At 50.1% G+C, this 23,988-nt stretch overlaps 9 protein-coding genes across 14 annotated transcripts; 2 read left to right on the top strand and 7 right to left on the bottom strand.

The window, feature by feature from the left end:
• Positions 1-2: 2 nt before the first annotated feature.
• Positions 3-1,461, bottom strand: LOC117898544. Its single transcript, XM_034808021.1, has 5 exons — positions 1,146-1,461; positions 971-1,094; positions 561-911; positions 171-508; positions 3-113 (listed from the first exon to the last, which is right to left on the bottom strand). Exons 1-5 carry the CDS (start codon positions 1,436-1,438, stop codon positions 74-76), a joined length of 1,146 nt encoding a protein of 381 aa, XP_034663912.1. The 5' UTR covers positions 1,439-1,461; the 3' UTR covers positions 3-73.
• Positions 1,462-1,475: 14 nt separating this feature from the next.
• LOC117898536 (heat shock 70 kDa protein cognate 2) lies at positions 1,476-3,800 on the bottom strand. Its single transcript, XM_034808010.1, has 2 exons — positions 3,550-3,800; positions 1,476-3,301 (listed from the first exon to the last, which is right to left on the bottom strand). The coding sequence occupies exons 1-2, from the start codon at positions 3,721-3,723 to the stop codon at positions 1,562-1,564; spliced, it is 1,914 nt and encodes a 637-aa protein (XP_034663901.1). The 5' UTR covers positions 3,724-3,800; the 3' UTR covers positions 1,476-1,561.
• Positions 3,801-4,245: 445 nt separating this feature from the next.
• Positions 4,246-4,674, bottom strand: LOC117898545 (small lysine-rich protein 1). Its single transcript, XM_034808023.1, has 2 exons — positions 4,444-4,674; positions 4,246-4,390 (listed from the first exon to the last, which is right to left on the bottom strand). Exons 1-2 carry the CDS (start codon positions 4,642-4,644, stop codon positions 4,322-4,324), a joined length of 270 nt encoding a protein of 89 aa, XP_034663914.1. The 5' UTR covers positions 4,645-4,674; the 3' UTR covers positions 4,246-4,321.
• Positions 4,675-4,690: 16 nt separating this feature from the next.
• LOC117898540 (serine protease snake) lies at positions 4,691-6,704 on the bottom strand. Its single transcript, XM_034808018.1, is given in 6 exon segments — positions 4,691-4,873; positions 4,939-5,071; positions 5,127-5,544; positions 5,715-5,824; positions 6,130-6,391; positions 6,393-6,704. Coding segments are annotated over 6 exon segments (1,266 nt in total). The 5' UTR covers positions 6,647-6,704; the 3' UTR covers positions 4,691-4,784.
• LOC117898539 (serine protease snake) lies at positions 5,982-8,741 on the top strand. Of its 5 annotated transcripts, none has more exons than XM_034808013.1 (5): positions 5,982-6,055; positions 7,036-7,167; positions 7,227-7,604; positions 7,661-7,910; positions 7,967-8,741. In XM_034808013.1, the coding sequence occupies exons 2-5, from the start codon at positions 7,089-7,091 to the stop codon at positions 8,550-8,552; spliced, it is 1,293 nt and encodes a 430-aa protein (XP_034663904.1). In that variant the 5' UTR covers positions 5,982-6,055; positions 7,036-7,088; the 3' UTR covers positions 8,553-8,741. The 5 variants fall into 5 exon arrangements, with proteins under 5 accessions (XP_034663904.1, XP_034663908.1, XP_034663905.1 ...); XM_034808017.1 differs by having other exon boundaries at positions 7,661-7,906; positions 7,967-8,143; XM_034808014.1 differs by having other exon boundaries at positions 5,994-6,080.
• Positions 8,742-8,755: 14 nt separating this feature from the next.
• LOC117898543 (serine protease snake) lies at positions 8,756-10,411 on the bottom strand. The gene is made up of 6 exons (XM_034808020.1): positions 9,952-10,411; positions 9,743-9,897; positions 9,543-9,685; positions 9,233-9,468; positions 9,017-9,174; positions 8,756-8,968 (listed from the first exon to the last, which is right to left on the bottom strand). Exons 1-6 carry the CDS (start codon positions 10,319-10,321, stop codon positions 8,795-8,797), a joined length of 1,236 nt encoding a protein of 411 aa, XP_034663911.1. The 5' UTR covers positions 10,322-10,411; the 3' UTR covers positions 8,756-8,794.
• A 403-nt stretch (positions 10,412-10,814) lies between these two features.
• Positions 10,815-17,328, bottom strand: LOC117896942 (xanthine dehydrogenase). Its single transcript, XM_034805486.1, has 5 exons — positions 17,093-17,328; positions 12,916-15,528; positions 11,246-12,391; positions 11,017-11,184; positions 10,815-10,951 (listed from the first exon to the last, which is right to left on the bottom strand). Exons 1-5 carry the CDS (start codon positions 17,147-17,149, stop codon positions 10,901-10,903), a joined length of 4,035 nt encoding a protein of 1,344 aa, XP_034661377.1. The 5' UTR covers positions 17,150-17,328; the 3' UTR covers positions 10,815-10,900.
• Positions 17,329-17,817: 489 nt separating this feature from the next.
• On the bottom strand, positions 17,818-18,611 carry LOC117897667 (cytochrome c oxidase assembly protein COX20, mitochondrial). Its single transcript, XM_034806664.1, has 3 exons — positions 18,496-18,611; positions 18,237-18,424; positions 17,818-18,178 (listed from the first exon to the last, which is right to left on the bottom strand). Exons 1-3 carry the CDS (start codon positions 18,523-18,525, stop codon positions 18,064-18,066), a joined length of 333 nt encoding a protein of 110 aa, XP_034662555.1. The 5' UTR covers positions 18,526-18,611; the 3' UTR covers positions 17,818-18,063.
• A 281-nt stretch (positions 18,612-18,892) lies between these two features.
• LOC117897661 (traB domain-containing protein) lies at positions 18,893-23,898 on the top strand. 2 transcript variants are annotated; one of them, XM_034806648.1, is made up of 5 exons: positions 18,921-19,139; positions 19,377-19,744; positions 21,376-22,100; positions 22,160-22,279; positions 22,343-23,898. In XM_034806648.1, exons 2-5 carry the CDS (start codon positions 19,606-19,608, stop codon positions 23,006-23,008), a joined length of 1,650 nt encoding a protein of 549 aa, XP_034662539.1. In that variant the 5' UTR covers positions 18,921-19,139; positions 19,377-19,605; the 3' UTR covers positions 23,009-23,898. The 2 variants fall into 2 exon arrangements, with proteins under 2 accessions (XP_034662540.1, XP_034662539.1); XM_034806649.1 differs by lacking the exons at positions 21,376-22,100; positions 22,160-22,279; positions 22,343-23,898 and adding an exon at positions 19,803-20,816 and having other exon boundaries at positions 18,893-19,139.
• The last annotated feature ends 90 nt before the right edge of the window (positions 23,899-23,988 follow it).

Here is a 23,988-nt window from a genome sequence, read left to right as displayed (position 1 = left end):
CGTAGGTTAATATGCAAAACATTTGAAAAAGTGTATTTAAACGGAACGTACATATAACAAGAGTGTAATCGATTCAACACAGTCGTGCCAGACGCTTTCTTATGTTTAATGCGCTGTGGAGAAAACGAAACTTTAATTTGAGCAGCCGACGACAAATCCATTTGACTTACTAGTTAGCTGTCGTGCTGTCAATGATGACGCCGGAGAGTCCGCTCACACGCTGAAACTGCAGCACGTAGTTGTGTATGAGGTATGCCAGTGCAACGGGAAATGCCAGATCGCCAATGCCATATGCCTGAGGCTTCTCTGAAACCTTCTTCGTGTCGCGGTGGCTTGCCCACAGAGTGCGCATGGCCTCCAGCAGCGCGTAACTTAAGATTGTTGGTTTTGGATAGAGCAAATAGCTGAGGCCCGCAAGGAAACCAGCCAAGGGATGCCTCAGGGAGTCTTTGATCACTGGAATGTATCGCGGGACCACTGAGCTGTGTCGCAAGTAGCAGTGTACTGCCTGAAAGATTTGAAGCTCTTTATTGTAATGCATCATCAACCCTCTGCCTTACCCTATAGATGCCCACGTAGCAGCCCAGCCAGGCCGTTGACTGCAGACTCAGATGCCTCAAGTGCCACTCCCCACTCGCCTTGGTGCAGCTAACAATCGCCTTGAACAGATCCAAAACGAATCCAATCAGCAGATAGTTGCGTATGCCGCGCACTATGTGGAGAGAACAGTTGTGACCCACAGTGGCTGCCCCGTCGGGCGTTAGAAACCAAAAGCCATTGTGTCCACAGCGTCTCCGCTTGCCCTCCAGTATGACGGCGCTGCAGCACATGAAGATCAGCGTTTGCAGCGGCAGGGAGTGGGTTACGGCGCTGGCCAGAGGATGGGAATGCAGCAGAAGACTCTCAATGAGCTGGCAAAGGAGGATGCAAATCAGGGTAAGAACTCAAAGCAACACCCTGACTGACTCACTGACTGGAAGATGGCCGTGTGCTGCAGCTGCCGCACGCGTCTGGGGAAGCAAGCACAGAAGCTGCCACCAATGGCAGCTGGTAGGAAAAGCAATGTGTACAGCTGGAACTTGCCCAGCAGATTGCTGCAAAACATCAGGATAGTGAGGAACTCCGCTTCGTTTGTCAAACCTTACCGCAGGCTGCACATGGAGATGGATATAAGACTGGCATTCAGCACGCCGCCGACCACCAGCTGCACGTAGTACCACAATGCATCCAGCAGCAAGTTGCACGACGATCCACCACCCAAACGTATGCCATTTTTGCCCAAATGCAGCAGCACCACTGGCAGATAATACTTCGCGTTGGACCAGGCAAAGCGCCAGAGATTCTCGAGTGCCGCACGCCGGCAGCTACGCGGATGGAGCAGCTCTTGGCAGCTGCGCCAGCAAAGGGTCTCCTCGAATGACTTGCTCAGCGCAGCCATGGAAACAAACGACAACTGGCAGAGTGGTGGGCCGAACTGTGCCTAAAGAGTGTTAATTTATTGCCGGAATAGCTCGTACATAATTAAACAAATTTTGTTTTGAATTGCAGAATTTGTTTGGCTTCAGTCAACCTCTTCCACGGTAGGTCCGCTGCCGCTGCCGTTGCCATTGCCAGTCTGCTGTTTGCCTTTCTGTCCGCCGGCATGCAGCTTGGACATGATGGGACTGCACACGCGCTGGGAGTCCTTCAGATGATGCTCATACTCCTCCTTCTCGGCCAGCGTGTTCTTGTCCAGCCAGGCGGACTCCGTGGCGCACTTCTCCCGCACCGTGCTGCGATCGGCATCGGTGAGGAGTCCAGCGGCTGCCTCCTCCACTGCCTGCTTGCAGCCGTAGATGTAACCCTCCAGAGTGTTGCGTGCCAGCACACGTTCGCGCTGCTGCTCGTCCTCGTCCTTGTACTTCTCGGCATCGGAGAGCATGCGATCGATCTCGGCCTTGGACAGACGTCCCTTGTCATTGGTGATGGTGATCTTCTCGGATTTGCCCGTGCTGTGATCCTTGGCGGCCACATTCAGAATGCCATCGGCATTCAGATCAAAGGTCACATCAATCTGTGGCACGCCACGCGGAGCCGGCGGTATGCCGGTCAGGTTGAAGGTGCCCAAAAGATTGTTATCCTTGGTCATGGCCCGTTCGCCCTCGAACACTTGGATGGTCACCGCGTTCTGGTTGTCGCTGTACGTGGTGAAGGTCTGCTGCTGCTTGCAGGGAATCCGAGCATTACGCTCCACCAGCTTGGTCATCACACCGCCAGCCGTCTCAATGCCCAGGGAGAGTGGAGCGACGTCCACCAGCAGCAGATCCTGAATCTTGGAGCTGCCAACGCCCGTGAGGATGGCAGCCTGCACGGCAGCGCCATAGGCCACCGCCTCATCGGGATTGATGGACAGATTCAACTGCTTGCCACCGAACAGGTCCTGCAGCAGGCGCTGTATCTTGGGAATACGCGTGGAGCCGCCCACCAGCACCACATCGTGGATGGCCTTCTTGTCCATTTTGGCATCGCTCAGCGCACGCTCCACCGGCTGCATGGTGGAGCGGAATAGATCCATGTTCAGCTCCTCGAAGCGAGCTCGCGAAATCTTCGAATAGAAATCAATGCCCTCGTGCAGTGCATCAATCTCCAGGGAGGCCTCCGTGCTGGAGGACAGCGTCCGCTTGGCGCGCTCACAGGCCGTGCGCAGGCGTCGCAGGGCACGGACATTGCCCTTGATGTCGGTCTTGTGCTTCCGCTTGAACTCCTCCATGAAGTGGTTGACTAAACGATTGTCAAAGTCCTCGCCACCCAAATGCGTGTCGCCGGCCGTGGCCTTGACTTCAAACAGGGAACCCTCATCGATGGTCAGGATGGAGACGTCAAAGGTGCCGCCGCCCAAATCGAATATGAGCACGTTCCGCTCCCCCTTCAGATTCTTGTCCAGGCCGTAGGCCAGAGCAGCAGCCGTGGGCTCGTTGATGATGCGCAGCACATTGAGGCCAGCAATGGAGCCGGCATCCTTGGTTGCCTGCCGCTGGCTGTCGTTGAAGTACGCGGGCACTGTGATGACGGCATCCTTCACCTTGCCACCCAAATACACTTCGGCAATCTCACGCATCTTGGTCAGCACCATGGAGCTGATCTCCTCGGGTGCAAAGCGCTTGCGTTCGCCCTTGAACTCAATCTCAATCTTGGGCTTGCCGCCATCATTGACGACCTTGAAGGGCCAGTGCTTGAGATCCTCCTGTATCTTCTTGTCATCAAACTTGCGTCCAATCAAACGTTTGGCATCAAAGACCGTATTCTGGGCATTCATGGCAACCTGCGGGTGGATAGGGGAAATGGGAATTAGTCAGCGCATTTGCTATTTTTATCCACGATCGGCAGGCGCTGGCCATTTCGCTATTTATTTATGTGTATACAGAAATAAAATTCCAATTAAATCGCATCACATCATCATCACTGCTGTTGCAGCAGGCAGACCATCCATCTGACCATATTGGACTCTCGCGGCTCATATTTGGACAATCATAATTGGAGCCCCCCCATTTGGCTTTGACCCTGACTCACCTGATTCTTGGCCGCATCGCCAATCAGTCGCTCCGTGTCGTTGAATGCCACATAGGAGGGTGTCGTCCGATTGCCCTGATCATTGGCTATTATCTCCACCTTGCTGTTCTGCCACACACCCACGCAGGAGTACGTGGTACCCAAATCGATTCCAATTGCCGGTACTTTGGGCATTTTGGCAGCGTTTTATATTCTCAAATTGTAACCAAAATTTTCACCTGCACCTGCTGCTGCGTCTGCTGCTGTGGACCAACTGAAGCTGCGCGCTCGTTGCGTTGATTTTTATGGTGCAGTCGCCGGCGTTGCCCACAAATTTGAGCAAAATTCTACAAAACGAGCCGAATTTCGTTTGCCTATTTTTTCACACGCTGATTTCAAAATGTTCTGCGTGTTGTTTTGTGTTTTGTTTTGGAGATTCTGACGCTTGTGCTGCTCTCATTGGCAATGACGATGACGTTTGGCTCAAAGCGAAATTGTTTTTTGATCGATGATGTCTCGATTTGGTGGCGTACAAATGTTTATAAATAAAAACAATGTTGCAAAATATGCTCCAGTTTATTTTGCATGGCTGTAAAAAACTATAATTGTATAATTTTTACAATAATTTGCAAAGGTAAGAACAATTTTTTGAATAGTTTCTGAAATTTTTGTTTTAGATTTGAATTTAAATTTAAATTTTTTATATATTTCCTCGAAATTCTATAAACAAAATGTATTTAAAATGCTGCTATCATATCAAAATTTAAGCAGAACATTTCCCGGACACCTGTTCTCAACGTTTTCCCTTCTTTTTCTTCTTTTGGCCATCGGGCCAGGCGAAGCCGCGCGATTTCAGCACATCCTAAAGAGTGTCTTCGATGAGTAAATCGCATAAAAATCATGGCAATCGCTCACCTGAACATTATGACACACATAGTAAGCATTCTCCATGGCAGCATCATTGAAAATATCGCAGCCAATGGACTTGCCCACGCCTCCCTTTTTCTTACCGCCGCCGCCGCCATCCTTTTTCTTCTTTTCATCGCCCTCACCGCTGCCAGCATTGCTGGATGTGGAATCTTTGCTATTGCGCTTCTTCTTACTCTTGCCGACCATGTTTCAGTTTTTAACAATAAAGTGCAAAATATTTAGGAACTCATTATTGATTTAATAAGGAATTCTATGCCTAGCAACTGTAACCAGTTGTAATCTGAGTAGAAAATGTTAAAAGTACACAAAAACCTGAGAGAAGTAAACTAATTCTGATTGGCAAACTCGTTGTAGTAATCCGGCCACACAATGTACGCTATCCAGTCAATGTAGGACGAAACACGAGTGTAAACACCTAGGGGAAAGTGTAAACATGTAAAATAACATTTCAGTGTTGAAAAATGTTTCAAAACAACCCACCTGGAAACTCGCTGCGACAGTAGGTGCCATAGGAAGTAATGCCAACCAAATAATAACGGAAATGTCTACCGCTACGGTGACGCCGACGACGACGACGCTCCAAGTTCAACTGCAAGGGACCACCAGAATCACCCTGTAAAACATAGATTGTTTGGTTGAACCTTACATAAAAACAGAAGTCTATTCACCTGACACGTATCGCGATTCTTTTCGTAGTCGTGTGCGCATATCTGACTGCTCAGAATACCCTGTGGCGCACTCTCATCCTCTGGCAGAGTGCTGTTACATTTTTCGATCGGCACCACTGTTAGGTCAAGCTCCGTTAAGATGTTGGTGGGCGCCTGTGCGAATCCAGTTGAGCCATAGCCCATCGAGTACAGTTTGTTGTAGGGTATCTCGTGTCGCGCCCACAGTCGCACGGGCTTCACAAACCACGTGTACTCCACGGGTCGGTTCAGCTGTATAAGTCCTATGTCGTGGTAGTAGTATGTGGTGTTGTACAGTGGATGCAGGTAAATCTGTGCCACGCGACGTCTTTGCGGCGCTACATCGTTTTCCCATTCCTTGAGTTTAATGTCTCCGATTTTGACCACATCCGGCGCGGTGCTGGGCGCAAGCAAATTAGAAATAATTCAAAGCGTGCAAATTTACCAAAAACTAATAAGCTCTTCTAGTTCTGGGCGATGGTAGGGCATCAAAGCACACACTTGCATAAATACATACAAACATATGTACGATCAAGATGTGTTCTCAGAGAAAAGAAATGGAAAGCTTACCCATGTGTGGTTAAGCAGTGAGCGGCCGTTAGCACAAAATACTCACTGATCAAACTGCCGCCGCATTTATAATCAATTTCGTGGTCCTCATTGCGGAAACCGAGAGCGGCCTGTATGCAAAGAGTGGCGCGGCGAAAGAGACAGAGATGGAGAGAGAGACAATTTAGTGAGAGTGTTTGAGCGTGGCCTAATAACTGTTAATAAAGCTTAGGGCAGGCATCGATTATGCCAATACATTGGTGGGTGCGACGCGTTAAACGGTTTTAGTTGTCTCTTTCTGTTTGCTTTGCACGGTGTGGCGTTTACCTGAGTCGAGTCCGGTTTTGTGTGATTTTTGTTTGGTGTGTTGTGCTTTCTCGTACATATGTATGTACATACAGTCATATGTATGTAAATGACCGATCTGTTTACTAACCATATGTGGGTACTGTCCGGGTGCTACAATTGATCTGCCATTGAAGTCATCCTGCAAGTCCTCCATTTCGGCCGTCTTATTGTAGTTTTGGGCATCCATTTTTTTCTCCATGTCCAGAAAGATGTTGTGAAAGTTCCGATGATGATCAGGGGGAGGTCGGCGAGGCGCGTGCCGATTTCTGTGCCCACCACCACCGCCACCGCGCGGAGGCTTCCGTTGCAGTGGGCCTCCAGGACATCCAGGCGGTGGTCCGGGTGGTGGCCCCCGGTGGTGGTGGACCGGGAGGTGGGGGTTCACCACAAGGCGGTGGTGGTGGCGGAGGCTGTCTATAATTGGTGTTAAAGTAACCCGACGGCCATTGATTGTTGTAACCGTAGTCCCACCTGTTTTGCTCGGACTGTGTTTGTGTACCTCCGTTCTCCCAGTACTGCCCTTTGACACTCGCTCCGTACAAAACCAAACCAATCAGCGCAAAGAGCCATTGTAGACTGTGAGACCTGGACCGCAGCATCTCCATCGCATGTCTCAACCGCTTGACCGAACGAATTCAACTGTTGCGCGAGGCAGACTCTAAGCGCCGGGGGTCTTCCACGAAGAAAGAGACACACAGTTTAAGCAAAACGTTTTATTGATATTCCGTCGAATTTATAATTAAGTGCCCGCATTAATTAATTAAAATACATTAAACAAAAATACACACAGACACAAGGGTTTGTTTTGGCACAGCGACAGTGGTGGCCAAAATATCACCACACAAGGGTTTGTTTTGGCTCAGCGACAGTGATGGCCAAAATATTACGCCCAAGGGTCTGTTTTGGCACAGTGACAGTGGTGTCCAAAATAACACGCCCTTCACAAAAACCCAAAACAAATCTTTGCTTTACATTTCGCTTCTTATACGGGCAGCCTATAGTGATTCTGTGCTGCGAAATGTGGAAGTCAAGTAGAATGCCAGTAGAATGATGGTGCTCTGGCCTCCAATCATCCATCTCCAGCTGACATGCCTGCTGCTCCTCTCACAGTCGCGGTCCCTGAATGGTACGTTGGGATGGCAGCGAACACTTCACAATAATTCTCGCTTCGTGCCATTCTTTCAGCGTTAGATGCCTTTGGTATGATGAACTACCAGACCACCAAGTACACACGACTCGACGAGCCCTGGAAGCAGCAGGAGGAAGTGCCGGCAGCTGTGGCAAACGAGGATGCAGGGGAGGAGGAAAGCTACTTAAAGTTCGACGACGACGCTGAGGTGCTGCCGCCCGCCAACGAAGTGCTGCACGAGGGCGCCTTCTGTCGGCGCAGCTTTGACGGGCGCAGTGGCTACTGCATTCTGGCCTACCAGTGTCTTCATGTGATCCGGGAGTATCGTGTGCACGGCACCCGCATTGACATCTGCACCCATCGGAGCAACGTGCCGGTTATCTGCTGCCCCCTGGCCGACAAGCATGTCCTGGCGCAGCGCATCAGTGCAACAAGTGAGTGGCCTCAACCCACCAACTGCAGCTCTATTAGCAGCGATCTCCCCCCCCAGAATGCCAGGAGTACAACCCCGCCACGAGGCGCCTGCAGCTGGCTGATGCTGGCCGAACCTTCTCCGGCAAACAGTGCGTGTCCAGCGTGCCACTGATAGTGGGTGGCACACCCACGCGACACGGCCTCTTTCCACACATGGCCGCCTTGGGTTGGACGCAGGGCAGCGGCGACATCAAATGGGGCTGCGGCGGCACCCTGGTCAGCGAGCTGTACGTCCTGACGGCCGCCCACTGTGCCACCTCGGGTAGGTAAGTGACGCCTTTCGGTTGGAGCACAACTACAGCGAATATTTCCTCCTCCGCAGCAAACCACCGGACATGGTGCGCCTTGGAGCTCAGCAGCTGAACGTGACGAGTGCGGCGCAGCAGGACATCAAGATCCTGATTATCATTTTGCACCCAAAGTATCGTTCCTCCTCCTACTACCACGACATTGCGCTGCTAAAGCTCACCAAGCGGGCGCAGCTGTCGGAGCTGGTGCGTCCCGCGTGTCTGTGGCAAGTGCCGGAGCTGCAGATCAAGAGCGTCGTGGCCGCTGGCTGGGGACGCACCGAGTTCCTCGGCGCCAAGTCGAATGTGCTGCGGCAGGTGAACCTCGATCTCATTCCACAGCTGCGCTGCAAGCAGATGTACCGCAAGGAGCGGCGGCTGCCACGCGGCATTATCGATGCGCAGTTCTGTGCCGGCTATCTGCCCGGTGGCAGGGACACGTGCCAGGGTGACTCTGGCGGCCCGCTGCACGCTGTTCTGCCGGAATACAATTGCGTGGCCTTCGTCGTGGGCATCACGTCCTTTGGCAAGTTCTGTGCGGCACCCAATGCGCCGGGGGTTTACACTAGGATCTATAGCTACCTCGATTGGATAGAGAAGATTGCGTTTAAGCAGCGATAGGAGCTTATATTATACAAATTTAAACAGATATAAATAACAGATTACATAGAGTAACGAATTATATTCGAGATTTCAACAATTTGCGTCTGAAAATCTTAAATTTGTGCGCCATAAAATGTCGAACTAATTGTTTATTTAATTACATAAATCTACCTGAGATCCCAACTACATAATTTAAGATATTTAATGGAAATAATAATCATGGAAAACCAATCAATATACAAATATGAAGAAATGTTCACTCAATTCCAAACAATTTCCTCTATCCATCTCAGATAGTGCACAATGCGCACATAAATCCCTGGCTCGCCGCTGGCACAGGCGCCGCCAAAGGACGTGAGACCCACCACGTAGGGCACACGCGGGTGACGATGTCCCAGGTGCTGCAGCAGCAGCAGCGGACCGCCCGAATCGCCCTGTAATAAAGATATTAATTTTACGACCAAAACGAACTCCACACCAACCTGACAGGTGTCCATGCGGCCAGAGTAGTCCCCAGCGCAGAGCTGTCCAGGACCCAGGCCATTGCTCAACTTGTCAGAGTGTTGGACATAACGCTGACAGCGTGGATTGTCCAGGGGATAGAGAAGCACCTGCAGCAGCTGATTAGAGTGAGGTCCAGCTAATAAATTTTAAATTTTTGTACATGTTTCGAGTGTCAGAAAGGCCAAAAAACCAACCAAACTTCGTCTGCCCGTAGCCCAGCGCTGTCAGTGGGCGCTCTGGTATGGATTCCTGTGTCCACAGACAGGCCACTGGGTGGTGTGCACTCCGCGCCAGCTGGATCACAGCCAGATCGTCGGTTAGCGTCTCCTCATCGTAGTGGGGATGCCGTGTAATGTGCTCGATATCAATGCGATGGCCGCGAGTGTCGTTCAAGTCAACGCCACCAATCAACGCCACGGCCGGGGATTCCCTGTACGTTCGAAGAGATTCATTAGCATTTCAAGAGCTGTTTCTGCTGCTGCTGCTGCTGCTGCTGCTGCTCACCCGCCAACATTCGCACAGTGTCCAGCGGTTAGGGCGAATCTGCGTGAAATTAAAACACAGCCACAGTGGTACACATAGCGGGATAGACCCCAGGTGTGATGATTGTCAATGCCGCGTCGAGACGAACGCCAGCCGAGGGCGCACTGAAGGAAAAGAGAAATAATTGCCGAACTTTTCGATTACTTTCCTTTAACTTCTACCATGTAGGGATGCTCGTGTTGCTGCGTGAGTGTGCCGCCCACTACTTGATTCTCGCTGTGATTCAGGCGTGTGATGAGGGGCTCCAGCTGCGGCTCAGGCTGTGCCTTAGGTTCGCTACGCTTGTGTCTGCCCCTTGGATAGGACTTCGCGCAAGCTGTCAAAGAGCATAATTAAACACTTTGCGGCACACACTCGACCGCACACACACCTTGCTCACTCTTGGATCGTATTGGAGCCGCCAATACGTAGCCGCCATGGGGACAGCACACAAGCTGTTCGTGGCTGGTTGAAGGACAAAAGAGCGGCGTCACTTGAGGACCAGAACGCAGCGCACTGATGCAGTCTCTGTATGGCACACAGCGTCCCACCAAGGGACGATCGTGGGCATAGCAGTTGCCGTACATGTCGAAGGAAACGTAGGATGTGGGAGCTCCGCTCCAGGCTGTATGGCCATGTCCATGTCCGTGTCCATGTCCATGTGCATGTGCATGTCCAGAGTGCCAGCCTTGGGTCGAAACAATAGTCAGCATCAAAGTGCAAACGAATGTGAGAAACGTGAGTTGATATTTCGATTTCATGGCTGCTGGCTGGTCCACGCGCTTTGCCGTTCAGCTGACGAATGAGCGAGGCTCGAGAAGAAGCGTCCAACCCGTCTTTCATTCAGTTTGCTCTCAAAGGTGGGGAAGTACCGAACAGTTGAGAGTGTATACTTTTAGAATTATTCTCAGTATTCCTTGATGAAGTTTACAATTCGCGGTAGAGGAACCATCTGAGTAGCTGCCAGAATGCCAAAGAGGAGCACTCTTTGCTCTGAACCAAAGATAAAGAATGAAGAACTTTCATTTGCATCATCAAATTATGCAAATCAAAAGGTCAAACTATAGTTACCTGCTATAAAAGAGCAAACCAAATTGATTGTCTTCAATTAAAGACCCTTTAAAGCAAAGTATTTGCATTAAATTGGCTGTTGAATCAAACATTTCCTTATTGTATTGCTGTCTTCTGCCACAGATAAAACCCAACAAAGTGGCACTTGTCAGCTCCCCAGCTGTTGCTAAATCTGATTGCATGGCTAATAATTAACAAAAAACATTTATTTATTTAAACTATGTACAAAGTCACGTGTGGTAAAAACCCAAAAGTCTGTAGATAATTAATTATGGCACAATATTCCAAGGTGTAAAGCTGCCTGCCTCGGGTACTTCCAGCTGAAATCATGGTAAATCATTCGTAATGGTTTTTCTTCGTTTAAAAATTGTGTGATGAAACCTACCAGATTAGTAAATTTATCCTGGCAGGCCATGCGTATGCGGGCAGAGGTGGAGGGCGCCTCCAGCGGAAAGTCCCCAGTCAGGCCGTGCTCCTGGCGAGCGGCGGCAATGGCCTCCTTGATGGCAAAGAATGCTGAGGCGCCGATGAAGAGCGGTGGCTCCCCAACGGCCTGTAAGTAATCCAAATGGGATTTAGATCTTAAATGCCACAAAAGAGAGTTTGTATCCTACCTTGGAGGAGTAGACAGCACGCGGATTGGGAGCGCCCGTCAGCAGGCTGACATTAAACTCGCCGGGAATGTCGGCAAAGCCGGGCAGCTTGTACATGCCAGGACCGCGCGAGTAGAGCATGCCCTGCGGCGAGTACATGAGTTCCTCGAGCGTGAACAGCCCGTAGCCCTGCATGAAGGCGCCCTCGATCTGGCCAATGTCAATGGCCGGATTGATGCTCGAACCGATGTCCATGACAATGTCCGTGCTGAGCACTTGGTGATCGCCCGTCAGGCAGTCAATCTCCACGACGCTGATGCCCACGCCGTTGGTGTAGTAGCTGTAGGTGCGAGCATTGGGATTCGTCTCCGGATGGTAGCCAATGCCGGGCATGGCATAGAAGCCCGTGGCCGAGAGGCTAACCCGATCAAAGTACGCCTTGTTGATCCACTCCTGCCATGTGCCCTGCGGCAGGGCTTCCTTGATCGGCGCCAGACGCTTGTTGAGCTTCTCGCAGGCGTCCAGCACGGCCATGCCATTGATGTCCGAGCCAACACTGGCCGCCGTGGGTGAGGTGTTGGGCACCTTGTCCGTGGCCGTCTCTGAAATGTGAATCAGCTCCGAGGGTATGCCCAGCGCACGGGCAGCACACTGAATCATCTTGGTGTTGAGGCCCTGGCCAATCTCGACGCCGCCATGCGACAGCAGCACCGAGCCATCGCCATAGACATTGAGCAGGGCACCCGCCTGGTTCAGATGCATCACCCCAAAGGCAATGCCATACTTGGTGGGAATCACGGCCACGCCGCGCTTGCGCCAACGATTCTCCCGATTGAACTTTGCAATCTCCGCACGCCTCTCGTGGTAGCGCGACTGCGTGAGGCAGTCATCGAGGCAGCGTTCGATGGGAAAGTGCTCCAGCTGCTGGTTGTAGTGCGTGGTGTCGCCCGTTCTGTAGAAATTCAGACGCATCACATCCAGCACATCGCGGCCCACGATCCGTGCGACGTCCCTGATGATGTGCTCGCCGGCAAACATGCCCTGCGGTCCACCAAATCCTCTGAAGGCCGTGTTCGAGGGCAGATTCGTTTTGCAGACCCAGCCCCCAACGCGCACATTGGGTATGCGGTAGCAGTTCTCAAAGTGGTACATGGCACGCTCCAAGACCTGAAAGCGAAAGCGGATTTAGATCAGCGGTTGGCACTTTGCATGGGAGAACACTTTGGGTAGCGAACTCAGCACAACGTCAAGGTGCTAGTAGAAGACATACACATGTCAAACCGATTTAGATATTTGCGGTAAGTCATAAGCTTTGAGCTTTTCAGCTATGTCTTTCTCATTCTGCCCTCTGTCCGATCATGGCTGCATGCAAAACGCTGCCGTAGGCAAAGCCTGCAGCCTCACATGCATAGATGAAAGCTCTACACACAGCCGATGCACTGCAAGCACCAAAAAAGCTTCGAGTGGTTTCAGCTTATGCACAGAAAACAGCCGCAGCGGCAGAGGAACAACTTCCACAGCGGCAGAGAAGCAAGAAACGTTTCCGACTTCGTGTTTGTTGTTTGTGCATACAAACGCACTAAAACGAATGAAGCAAGAAACGTTTTTGACTTCGTGTTTGTTGTCTGCGAGTACCTGAGTGCCGAACCCCTACTTGAGCTCGCTGCCCTCAAGCTCTCTCGATTACTCACCGAAAACGACAAATCCATGGACCAGCCGGCATTGTTGTAGCACTCAATGTCGCAGGCTGTGATGAGGCCGTCGCTGCTGAACGCCACCTTGTACTTGAAAAGGAAGGGATGGCGTGTGCCAGTGATCAGCATATCCTCGTCGCGGTCCAGCATGCAGCGCACGGGGCGACGCAGTCGATAGGCAGCCAAGGCCACGGGCAGAGCCACGGATATGCCACGCGACTCCTTGCCGCCGAAGCCACCACCCAGGCGCTTGGCACGGCACACCACGCGGTGTGCGGGCAGCGAGGTCACGTGAGCCACCAGCTTCTGCACCTCCGACGGATGCTGGGTGGAGCAGAAAAGCTCCAGCTCATCGCTGTCACGAGGCACGGCCACAGCCGCGTGCGTCTCCAGATAGAAGTGCTCCTGGCCACCCATGCGACAGCTGCCCTCGTAGGTGTGCTCCGCCTGCGCGAAGGCCTCTGTCACATTGCCCTTGGTCACATAGCGCGGATAGTCGGGAAAGTAGGATCCATGCTCAATGGCCTGCTCAATGGTGACAATCACCGGCAAAAGGTCTTCGTACTCCACACGCACGAGCCGCGACGCACGCTGTGCCAGCGCCTTGTTGTCCGCCGCCACGGCGCCCACGATTTGGCCGTAGCAGTGCACCTCTCCGGCCGCGAACACGTGCTCATCGTGAAACACCGGACCCACCTCGTTCTCGTGCACCGTCAGATCCTTGTGGCTGAAGAATGCGTGCACGCCCTCCAGCGCCAGCGCAGCGCTGGCATCCAGTTTGGTTATCTTGGCCCTGGGCTTTGTGCTCAGCACGAAACCCAGATAGAGTTCGCCATCCATGCGTGGAATGTCGTCCGTGTAGATGGCCTCACCTGTGGCCTGCTTCAGGGCAGCGGCATGCACCTCCGGCCTGCCGATGGGATCACACACGGGCTGATCGCTGCAGACGCGCTCGAACAGCTGCGCACTACGCAGCGTGGGAGTGTGGAAAAGCTCGGCGCCGCTGCGCTCCTTCGGGGGAATGGCGTCGCCGGCTATGATGCCCGCTTCGCTCAGCTTGCTACTGATGGCGAGGTAAGCCTTGAAGATCAGGCTGACCACCAGAGCGCGGCGATAGGCAATCATGCCGCCCGGTGCGGAAGCCGCCAGTGGTAGCTCCCCACACAGACTCTCCGCCACGCGCTCCAGCAGCTGATGATCCAGTGGCTGCTTGACCATCAATTGGGAGGTGCGAGGTGCCAGCACCGTTGTGGGTGCCATGCCGCCGAATGCCATGGAAATCTCCGCCACCACATTGGACTTGGGCTCAAAGCGGACATTGACTGCCGCATTGACAATGGCAATGTCATCGTCGCGTCGGCGCGCCTGCTTGAAGGCCACCACATGCTGATCCGGCGTCGTCTTCTGGAAGTGAATGCCCAGCAAAACCTCCTGCGGCTCGATGACATTGCGCCGATAGCCGGTGAAGAAGCCCGTGCCCATGTGGACAGTCCGCTGGCTTATTTTACCCTCCACGATGCTGGCCACCTCCAGGCGAGCGCCGGCGGCTGTCAGCACGGGATTCATGTCCGAAATGGGGCTGCCCGTCATGATGTTGCCACCCAGACAGGCCACGTTGCGGATCTGCTTGCCGGCAAAGTAGTGCAGCATGTCCACGGTGCACTGGAAGAGGCGTGTCTGCGCCTCCGGCAGCTCCTCGATGCGTTGCCGGAGCAGCGCGTCAATCTCCATCAGGCTGACGGCAGCCCCAAAGTAAATGCTCTCCTCCGACTCGCGCACCTCCAGCAGTTCCGCCACCAGCGTGGGATTGATCAGATGCGGGTAGAGAAAATGCTTGAACTTGACCTCCACGCCGACCTCCGTGTTGCCCACCACCAGCTTGGCCGCTGGATGAGCGGCCTTCAGCTGGAGCAGCTCCTGCAGCGTCGTCGGACGGTACCAGGTGACACGCTCCGAGCTGAAGACCAAACTCTCGCTGTCATAGGCGTTGCTCAGCTGCAGTTCGGGTGGGAAAATGGGCTCCTGGCTGGCATCCAAAGGCTGGAACTTGCTGCGCTCGAACAGAGTGTCATCCGTCACGGACTCCTGGTCATCGCCTCCTCCACATCCCTTGCCATTGACTCTGCAGCACTTCTCGCCCATGCCGCAGGCAAACTCCTTGGTGAAGGTCTTGTAGCCCTCGAGTATGGGCCGGTAGCCGGTGCAACGGCAAAGATTGCCCTGAAATGCCACCTCCAGATCCCGCATCGAAGGTTGTTCGGCATTTCGCAGCAGCGCGTACATGGACATCACTATGCCCGGCGTGCAGAAACCACACTGCGATCCGTGCGCCTTGGCCAGCCGCTCCTGCACCGGGTGCAGCCGAGTTCTGGTGCTGCCGATGCCCTCCACCGTGGTCACGGCACACCCATGCATGGCACACACGGGCGTGAGGCAGGCATTGACTGCCAGATGTCTGGTCTTATGCTGGCCACGATCCATGCGGGAGATCATCACCGTGCAGGCGCCGCAGCCGCCCTCGGCACATCCCAGCTTCGTGCCGCACAGGCGCAGCTTGTCCCGCAGATACGTGAGGAGTGTGCATTCCGGATCGGGATTTGTGTCCGTTACCTGGAAATGAAAGAAAGGAAGTGTTTAGCAATGGAAAACATTAAAAAGAACATTGTTTAAAGTGGAGCAATCCTCGGGAAGGCAAACATTACTTAACAGAACTAAAGATAAACTTATATTATCAAGTGCAAAAAAATAAACAACAAAAAAACAGATTGTGGGACACTCGCCGCTGGTGTCCAGCTGGCCAGCGATAAATCTCCACTCAAACGTCTGTATATCAAAGGGAAACAAATAGAAACTTTTATTGTAAGAACTAGAGCAAGAGCTAAGGCTAGATTCATGATAAGAAAGTAGTTAGAAAGAAAGTGATGTGAAAGTCGTGCGGGACGGGAGTGAAATACAACTATTAAGATAAGACTGATAAGGGCAATAGATTCTACTTCTCCAGAGCAAAGTTTGTGCAGAAAACTAATAACCTGAAAAATACTTAAACTTTTCAAAGACTGGAAGATTTGTTACTGATTTGTTTTACTCTTGAAACTGTGTGCAATGAGGAGACCAGATGCCGCAGAAATATAATAGAATAAAGTAGTTCTGCGGCGTAAAGATCAGTGAATTTCTTAGAACATTTTTCAATAGAACCAACGACTAACGAGATTAAAGGACTCTCAACTTCAATGCTGGCTTGTGGGCACAGAAGTACTAGCAAGGAAATTCCCACTGTTTTCCAGTTTGAAATAACAATCTGACGTGGGTGGGTACATGGGGAAGAAGGTTAAGAATTTCAACTCAGCTACAAATACTTTGACGTAATTTTGCTAAGGGAAAAAGGCAATCAGACGACGGACAGCCATATCTAATACATACATATATAGGCTTCAGAGTCGGAGTTCTTCGTCATTCATTAGAGTCTCTTCTTGACTCATGTAATCTGTATAATTGTTCTTAGCCGCTTTCCCAGCCCTGTGCCAATAAATGCTGTTGCTAGTATCTATCTCTACCCTACTCGTATCACTATCTAAAAGAACCTCGTCTCTTGCGAGCGCCACTTCGTTTATTGCTGGTCGGTAGTTAGAGGCATTTTAGACAGCCAACCCACCTGCCTCTTGTGAATTTTAATTACTCTGCGCCAACACTGGTTGCCTCAATGGCAAAGTTTTGTTTGTATAGCACTCCACTTTGATGCTAATTTCGCACACGCTGCCAGCAGACACTGTAAACAGTGTAAATCCTGATAGTAATACTGGATTAAGAGCTTCATATATTGTATAGTTTGGTGTGCCACAAAAACTACTCTCAATGCTGCGGCGTCACGTCATTTCTGTTGTTTTTTTATTGGATCTGATAAGAGGTGCGGTGGGGCCACAAGCAAACAACGAACCTTGCTACAGCGGGGGGTCAATTGTTATCAGCGCCGCGAAACTCAATAAATAAAATATTCTTCGACTACGACAGCCAATTCAATTGCTCGAAACACGTTGAATTGCATAAACAATTAACGCAATCAATCGACCGATATGGCAGGCATGGGTTGGGTGAGTTCAACGTGAACTCCCACTTGAAACACGCAACGGAAAGCGTGTGGCAAGTGTATCTATGTATCTTCTAGATATGCCCCTACCTTCTTTCCATTCACAAAAAACACCAACACCGAAGTGGCTTGCTGCTGGCCGGACATCGTCTGCTTAGCACTTGTATCTCTCCGTACCAATGGCTATATAAGTAACTGTTTTGTGTGTGCTTTTTTGCATGCAATTACAAAGGCAAAACAAGTTTTTCAAATTTCCAACGAGATATTTTTGTATGCGCCCGGCGAATAAACTCAAACACACAAAGCACAACCGTCTCGCGCTGCCAACGAAAACGTTATGCCGAGAATAAGTGAACCGAATGAACACTACGCTGGGCCAGGCACTTGGAGATTACAGCTCGTTGGAGAGACAGAGCAGAGGAACGATCGCACTGAAGGATCGCCCGCACATGTGTGCACAAATAAATCGTCGTCGAAACTCTCTCTCTGTGCGGCAGTTATGGAAATTATCAACAGAGCGCACAGATGACAGAGCGAGGTCAGGGCAGGTAGAATCCCAAATGGATGGCTAGACTGTTGGCATTAAGCTAATGTCAAAACACAGCCAATGACCAGCGTTCAGTGTGTTAATGGCTAAGGGCTAATCGTACATAATCTTCACTAGAGAAAAGTCTACGAATACAGTTGGCTTTAAAAGATGCACTTGAGACGAACAAAATTGGAAGAACTTACTTCTAATTGACAGAAGAGGCTCGAAACCATTAATTAAATTGTAATTGTAATGAATATAATCTATTGTTCCCTCTATATGCCTTCAATGACAACGCAAATCTTTCATATTTCAGCAATTAATGTGCGTTACATTCACATAAGTCAACAAATCTCTTACTTGTTCTACTTTTAGGTAAGATTTCAGTTACAAAATAATCTATTTTATGTTTCTTAAGGTACAACTTTTGAGTAACAAAATAATTTTTAAAAAAAGTTTACCTGAACTAGTTGCACATGCACACACAAAAAGCGTAAAATATATACAATTAATATATATTTTAATACTAGTACTACGCCGACTTAAGATCTAATTCTTTTTCCACATCGGTTCCTTCGTACAGTGCTTGGCGGCGCATGGCCTCACGTAATTGCTGCTGCTCAAACCGGCGCGCAGACCATTGATACCTGGAAAAAAAAAACAATCAACTGATAAGCGGGTCATGCCAGGGACATCTCAACCAACCTGCAAGACATCCAGTACACAATGGTGCCACAGAAGAAGGATCCAAAGCCCACGTGTGTGGAAAGATGTGTCCGGGATGTGCCCAAAAATGTCAGCACACCGATGCCAATGCCACCGCTTATTCCGTACAGAAAACTGTTACGAAAGCATGGTATCTGGGCAACATCGCGTCCGAAGATAACGAAGCTCTAAAATGATTAAATACAGATAGTTAACACTTTTATTAGACTGTTATCAATGCTCTTTGTGCATTGCCAACCTTGGTAGGTTCCTCGGATTCCTCGGCCATGCTTTAAACTCAATTTGAAATCGTAAATACCAAAACAAAACAATTCTGGCGGTGCGCACAACAGCTGTTTGTGTAAACCGATATGTACAAATCGGTCGTTCGAGCAGCTGCCATCTCTAGTTGAAAAGCAAGCGCAACCATTGCAGAGGGAGCTTCTAAGGGCCAGCAAATCGATTCAGGTTGCACGACATGAACTTCAAGACATTTTCCAACGTGAAGGCTTTTCCATAAATGTAGCTTTTGCAAATCTCAGAACCCCACCAGAGTCCTAATTTCAAATTCATACGATGACTGAGACTTGCTTATCGCTCAAAAGTATCACCCTCGAATATATTGTCATCAAAAGATACAATTATCGATATATTCATACATCAATAAGCATTCAACAACACTGCAAACATATTCGGTTTTCTCAGCTTGCTCACAAATTTAACTCTTTAGTTTTTTGGGTTTTATTAGAATCGCACTCACTGGAATATATAAACACAATAAATATAAGCACGCGCCCCAAGCCCAGCCACAAAACTGTGTCAATTATTGGTCCGTTGATGCAAAAAGAACTTCCAGCAGTGCAACGCAAACCCACGCCACAGCAGCAAAACAACACTTTTAGGGTAAGTAGACTGGTAGCAACGCTGCTCAACTCGGCAAATTCGACAGCATTGGCTAGACCCTGAGCAGACGAATGCGTCCCAACAATCTACTAGAACTTTCCAGTAAGCGTTGCGACAAGAAGTTACTTTTACTTGGGCAATGGACACGTAGACAAAAACACTGCAATCAAATTTTCGAGTTGAAGAGTTCTTCGTATTATCTGTATCTCTGATAATCTTTCTCCTTAACTGTTGCAGCGCCCGCCGTTATTTATCAGAAGACAGCCCAACAGCAGTCAACGAACACGCAACGGCACCAAGGGCTGATGCCAAGTCGAGCGAAAGCCTAACCCACACATATACACACACGCACACGTACGTGGACAGTGTGTCTCTGACTATTGAAACCGAATTTCGACTCGTAACCGACGCTTCCAAAACAACTGTACACACAAAAGACGCTCACATAACGGCACTGTTCTCCACGATGGATGTATCCGGCTACACATCATTTGAGTCATCCACTGGCACGTTGGAGAATAACAGCAGCTCCTACACAGGCGACACCACGCTCTACGACAGCGCGCTGGACAGCCTATCCGCCACGGCTTACAAGTCCTGTAATGGTGAGTTTAGGGTTGATCGAGCAGCCCTTTTATTAGTTGTTAAGCAAACCCCTAACAGATATGACTGAGGCGTCGAAGATGGAATCACGTTGCCAGGTGAACGAGCCTCAGCTGGGCAGGATCTACCATGAGATCCAGCGACCCGCGTGTTGCGCGCGAAAGGTTTCAAAGGAGGAGAGGCGCGATTTCTGCTTGCGCTGGATAAATGCCTCGCAGGCCCCGCCACTCGCGGAGGAGCTACCACGGAAAACAGAGCCAAGAAAGTGTTGTTCAGTGCATCATAAGCTAGCGGAGAAGTCTGACCAGAGAACAGATAAAATATATTCGTGCCGCCTGCACCCACAATGCGATCGTTGGCACGGGCAGATGGAAGCTTCGTTTGTAGAGCCTTCTAGGATCAAGTCGGGCCAGATAGCAGCTGCATCTCCGTCCTGCATGGCTTCGCAGAAGCATCAAAAGCAACCACAGCTCGAACGTTACCCCCACGGACAAAAGGAAGCTTCGTTTGTGGAGCCTTCTAGGATCAAGTCGGGCCAGAAAATAGATGCATCTCCGTTCTGCATGGCTTCGCAGAAGCATCAAAAGCAACCACAGCTCGAACGTCACCCCTACGGACAAATGGAAGCTTCGTTTGTAGATCCTTCTAGGATCCAGCCGGGCTGCATGGCTTCGCAGAAGCATCATGAGCCAGGCACGAAGCAGCCCCTGCTCGAACGTCACCCCCACGGACACATGCCAGCTTCGCTGCTAGAGCCCTCAAAGCTCAAGTTAAACCAGAAAAGAGCAAGCTGTCCTTGCTCCATGCTTTCGGTTAATCATCATAAGCTATCCATGGAGCCACCACAATTGGAGAAGCATCCTAACACCCGAGGGCATCTGGTAGCTGCGTTTAAAGAGCCCCCAAGCTCAAGAGCCTTCAGAAAACCAAACCAGATCCCCTAACATTGGAAACGCATCATCTGCTAAGGCTGCAGCACAAAGAACTCGTACGGCAGATAGACGCCTTCAAGCTGAGGGTATCTGTACTCCAAATAGAGAACGATCACGCGGAGAATGCGCAGCTGAAGGTAGTCCAGGAGAGAAAACTCAAGGGGCCCTTCACGGACACAACTAAAGCGAAACTCTATGCTGGAGCACAGAAGGCACTCAAAGCCCAAACGGCGGCAACATTTCCCACTCGGTTTCTAGCAGAAATATTCGCAGACGCGAAGCAGCTAGGGAATCAGTTCTCAACTTTAGACCACGAGCTGGCTGACATAGTGGACACGCTTTGCGTGAACAATTACAAACCGAAGAAGGAGTCGTACGAAAAGACGGTCAAGCGAAAGCTTGATGCTGTTAAGGAGAAGCTGGCCAAAAAGTATCAGGAGCGGATCGACCGAGAGGAGAAGAGCTACCATGAACGTGCGGCACGATTGAAGAGGAAATGCTTTAATTTGCTGAAGCAATTCCTAAAGAACAACATTCCCGACAACGAAAGCAAAGAGTTGCTCAAGGAACTGAAGGCGCTCTACGAGCAGGACACTCAGAGTTTCTAGTTTATATATTTCTTTTACTTATTTCTGTTATTAAACAAATGTTTGTCATTGCCGTGGCTGATTGTCTCTTATTCCCCTTTCTTTCGCACGCAGAGAGTCTGACTAGCGAGATTAGCCACAGCCCAATGCCCACGAATGGCAATGCGGACAGCGCGGAACTTACTAGCGAAGCAGCTGCCTTCAAGGCGGTGGCTACTGCCGCACCTGCAGCACACAACGGTCACACCCCAGCAGCTCTAAATGCCAGCATGCTGCTCATTCAATCCGAGAGCACCGACACGAACACCTCGCAGGAGGAGGTGGACCCCAAGTCACAGCTGGCCAACAAGACAATATTCAAGACAGATAATCCCAATTTGTCAATTATAGAGATAAACGATAATTCGATTAAGGCAGAGGACCTCGAAAAGGAAGTGCTGCTGATTGAGGGCGACAACGTGAAGCCCATACTGAAGAAGTCCCCCAGCAAAGCACCAGCACCAGTCGCAGTCGCAGTCGCGGATCCAGCCTCAGCCACAGACAAGCGACGCCGCAAGACAGAGTCGCTGCTGCAAACGAGCAAGCAAAAGCTGGACATCTCGATAGCCGAGGCCTCGGCAGCAGCCGACAATGGAGACAATGGCAATCGTGAGATGGTTGTGGCGCTCAGCCACGATCAGCCACTGACAAAGCGCGACATCAAAATCTACGACACTCTTGAGGAGTTTGATCAGAATCTTCCATCGACGGTGACGCTGTTGAACACGCCATTTGGCAGCAAGGTCTATCTCGTGGGAACGGCCCATTTCAGCGAAGAGTCACAGGATGACGTCTCTTTTGTAAGCCCTGCAAGTGTTTCTTTCAGCCTCCTGCTAACAATGGAATCCTCCCATTCCAGGTCATACGCAATGTCCGTCCAGATGTGGTCATGGTTGAGCTATGTCCATCACGCATACACATTCTGAAGCTGGATGAAAAGACCCTACTGGAGGAGGCCAAAAATATCAATATACCAAAGGTGAGCAGGGACAAAAAGTGTGTGTGATTTGGAGTGCTAATTCTTTGGTGAATCCCCGCACAGATACGCGGTATTATACAGACCCATGGGTATATCAATGGGGTCTTCTTCATCCTGCTGCTCCAGATGAGTGCACAAATCGCAAAGGATTTGGGAATGGCGCCGGGCGGAGAATTCCGTCGGGCCTTCGAGGAGATACACAAGCTGCCGGGTTGCATTCTGCATCTGGGAGATCGACCAATTCGCATCACACTGTACCGTGCGCTGCGTGCTCTGTCCCTGTGGCAGACCATGAAGCTTGTGTGGCGCTTGACATTCACGGACAGCATAAGCAGCGAAGAGGTGGAGGAGTGCAAGCAGCGTGACTTGTTGGAGAAACTGATGCAGGAGATGGCCGGCGAGTTTCCTGCGTTCTCGGACGTTTTTGTGCGCGAACGTGATCTGTTCTTGTGCCATTCCTTGCAGGTGGCTGCACTGCCACAAGTGGCGCCAGGTGGCTCTGGCGTGCGACCCGTACGCGTTGTGGGTGTGGTGGGCATCGGCCATGCCAATGGCATTGCCAAGATGTGGGGCAAAGTGGACCCCGAAAAGATACCTTCCATACTCGAAATACCGCCGGCCAGCCTCGGGCAGCGTGTGTGCAAGTTCACCCTGAAGTACGGCCTGATTGGCCTAGGATGCTATTGCGTTATACGTTTTGCGCGTCCACGTCTTACGCGTTTCTTTTGAGTTGATACGAGTTGTGTGGGCCACACACCCACACTCGCTATGTTGTTAAATTTTTTGTTTTTATTGACTTGCAAAAGCCCAAAATGCGCAGAATATATAAGCATATGCCTCTCGCTGACAAATTAATTGTATTGTACAATGAAGAGAGAGAGAGAGAGATCCTTTATACACAGACAGACAGACAGACACATCTGAAAATACTTGTACACATAATCCTAGTTTAAGATTGCCCCTCGTCCCGCCCAAGAAAGTAGTTTGTGTGACGACTCGAATTGGTTTTACACCTTCTGTTGTTATCCCTACGGATTGACCTACACCACATATTATACATGGAAACTAAGTTTTGCATAATTAAGGCATTATTGTATTTGTATGTTGTATGTACAAGGTTTCCTAGCAGGGCTGGATCTGGTGCCCCTTGTGTTAAGCTCAAAGAATACAATTAATCAAATCAAATCAAATCATCCATCTGCAGCGAATTACAGCTAAATGTTGTATGTATCTTCTTCCACTTCATACTCTTCTCATAAATGTTGTTCATTCCGTAGTAACAAAAGCAAACCATAGATAGTACAGTTCATAATTAATAGAAACGTGATGGACCTTCCGATGGCCGTGTGTTACAAAAATGTTATAAAAAGAGATAGATTGAGGAATTTTACAAAAAAAAAAAAAAAAAACCAACCGAAGCATACCAACCTAAATGTACTTTACTAACTATAACTATACATACATATACTATATATATATATATCTGAGCGTTGTAAACGTGTGAAAAAAACTGTTTTAGAAATACAAAAAAGAAGGCAAACAAACACATCTATTATCTGCTTAGGTTAGCCAATCATAAATGGTGTTATGTAGCATTTAGTATAGAATTTACCACCCCCCACCCGAAAACAACTGTCCTTTGTGTATAAACAGACTTAAATAAATGTATTCAAATCCAGAAGAAATTCAATCGTTGTCCCGTTCACTGT

This window comes from Drosophila subobscura, chromosome O, assembly GCF_008121235.1.
Source record: "Drosophila subobscura isolate 14011-0131.10 chromosome O, UCBerk_Dsub_1.0, whole genome shotgun sequence".
Taxonomy (NCBI): domain Eukaryota; kingdom Metazoa; phylum Arthropoda; class Insecta; order Diptera; family Drosophilidae; genus Drosophila; species Drosophila subobscura.
This window is presented reverse-complemented; position numbering and strand designations above follow the sequence as displayed.

Bases quoted from the DNA above. Each gene is read 5' to 3' on its own strand.
- LOC117898544 (XM_034808021.1), bottom strand. From the start codon at position 1,438: ATGGCTGCGCTGAGCAAGTCATTCGAGGAGACCCTTTGCTGGCGCAGC. The intron at 509-560 runs GTAAGGCAGAGG...CAAATCTTTCAG, and splicing joins GCTACGTGGGCATCTATAGG to GCAGTACACTGCTACTTGCG. The intron at 114-170 runs GTAAGTCAAATG...TTTTCTCCACAG, and splicing joins GACAGCACGACAGCTAACTA to CGCATTAAACATAAGAAAGC.
- LOC117898536 (XM_034808010.1), bottom strand. From the start codon at position 3,723: ATGCCCAAAGTACCGGCAATTGGAATCGATTTGGGTACCACGTACTCC. The intron at 3,302-3,549 runs GTGAGTCAGGGT...ATCCACCCGCAG, and splicing joins GCGATGCGGCCAAGAATCAG to GTTGCCATGAATGCCCAGAA.
- LOC117898545 (XM_034808023.1), bottom strand. From the start codon at position 4,644: ATGGTCGGCAAGAGTAAGAAGAAGCGCAATAGCAAAGATTCCACATCC. The intron at 4,391-4,443 runs GTGAGCGATTGC...GACACTCTTTAG, and splicing joins ATGTGTGTCATAATGTTCAG to GATGTGCTGAAATCGCGCGG.
- LOC117898539 (XM_034808013.1), top strand. From the start codon at position 7,089: ATGATGGTGCTCTGGCCTCCAATCATCCATCTCCAGCTGACATGCCTG. The intron at 7,168-7,226 runs GTACGTTGGGAT...CCATTCTTTCAG, and splicing joins ACAGTCGCGGTCCCTGAATG to CGTTAGATGCCTTTGGTATG. The intron at 7,605-7,660 runs GTGAGTGGCCTC...CTCCCCCCCCAG, and splicing joins GCAGCGCATCAGTGCAACAA to AATGCCAGGAGTACAACCCC.
- LOC117898543 (XM_034808020.1), bottom strand. From the start codon at position 10,321: ATGAAATCGAAATATCAACTCACGTTTCTCACATTCGTTTGCACTTTG. The intron at 9,898-9,951 runs GTGTGTGTGCGG...GCTCTTTGACAG, and splicing joins ACGATCCAAGAGTGAGCAAG to CTTGCGCGAAGTCCTATCCA. The intron at 9,469-9,542 runs GTGAGCAGCAGC...TCGAACGTACAG, and splicing joins CACTGTGCGAATGTTGGCGG to GGAATCCCCGGCCGTGGCGT.
- LOC117896942 (XM_034805486.1), bottom strand. From the start codon at position 17,149: ATGTCCGGCCAGCAGCAAGCCACTTCGGTGTTGGTGTTTTTTGTGAAT. The intron at 11,185-11,245 runs GTAGGATACAAA...GATTACTTACAG, and splicing joins GTGCTGTCTACTCCTCCAAG to GCCGTTGGGGAGCCACCGCT. The intron at 10,952-11,016 runs GTAGGTTTCATC...CCATGATTTCAG, and splicing joins AGGATAAATTTACTAATCTG to CTGGAAGTACCCGAGGCAGG.
- LOC117897667 (XM_034806664.1), bottom strand. From the start codon at position 18,525: ATGGCCGAGGAATCCGAGGAACCTACCAAG. The intron at 18,425-18,495 runs GTTGGCAATGCA...TAATCATTTTAG, and splicing joins AATCCGAGGAACCTACCAAG to AGCTTCGTTATCTTCGGACG. The intron at 18,179-18,236 runs GTTGGTTGAGAT...TTTTTTTTCCAG, and splicing joins GTGTACTGGATGTCTTGCAG to GTATCAATGGTCTGCGCGCC.
- LOC117897661 (XM_034806648.1), top strand. From the start codon at position 19,606: ATGGATGTATCCGGCTACACATCATTTGAGTCATCCACTGGCACGTTG. The intron at 22,101-22,159 runs GTAAGCCCTGCA...CTCCCATTCCAG, and splicing joins CACAGGATGACGTCTCTTTT to GTCATACGCAATGTCCGTCC. The intron at 22,280-22,342 runs GTGAGCAGGGAC...ATCCCCGCACAG, and splicing joins AAAATATCAATATACCAAAG to ATACGCGGTATTATACAGAC.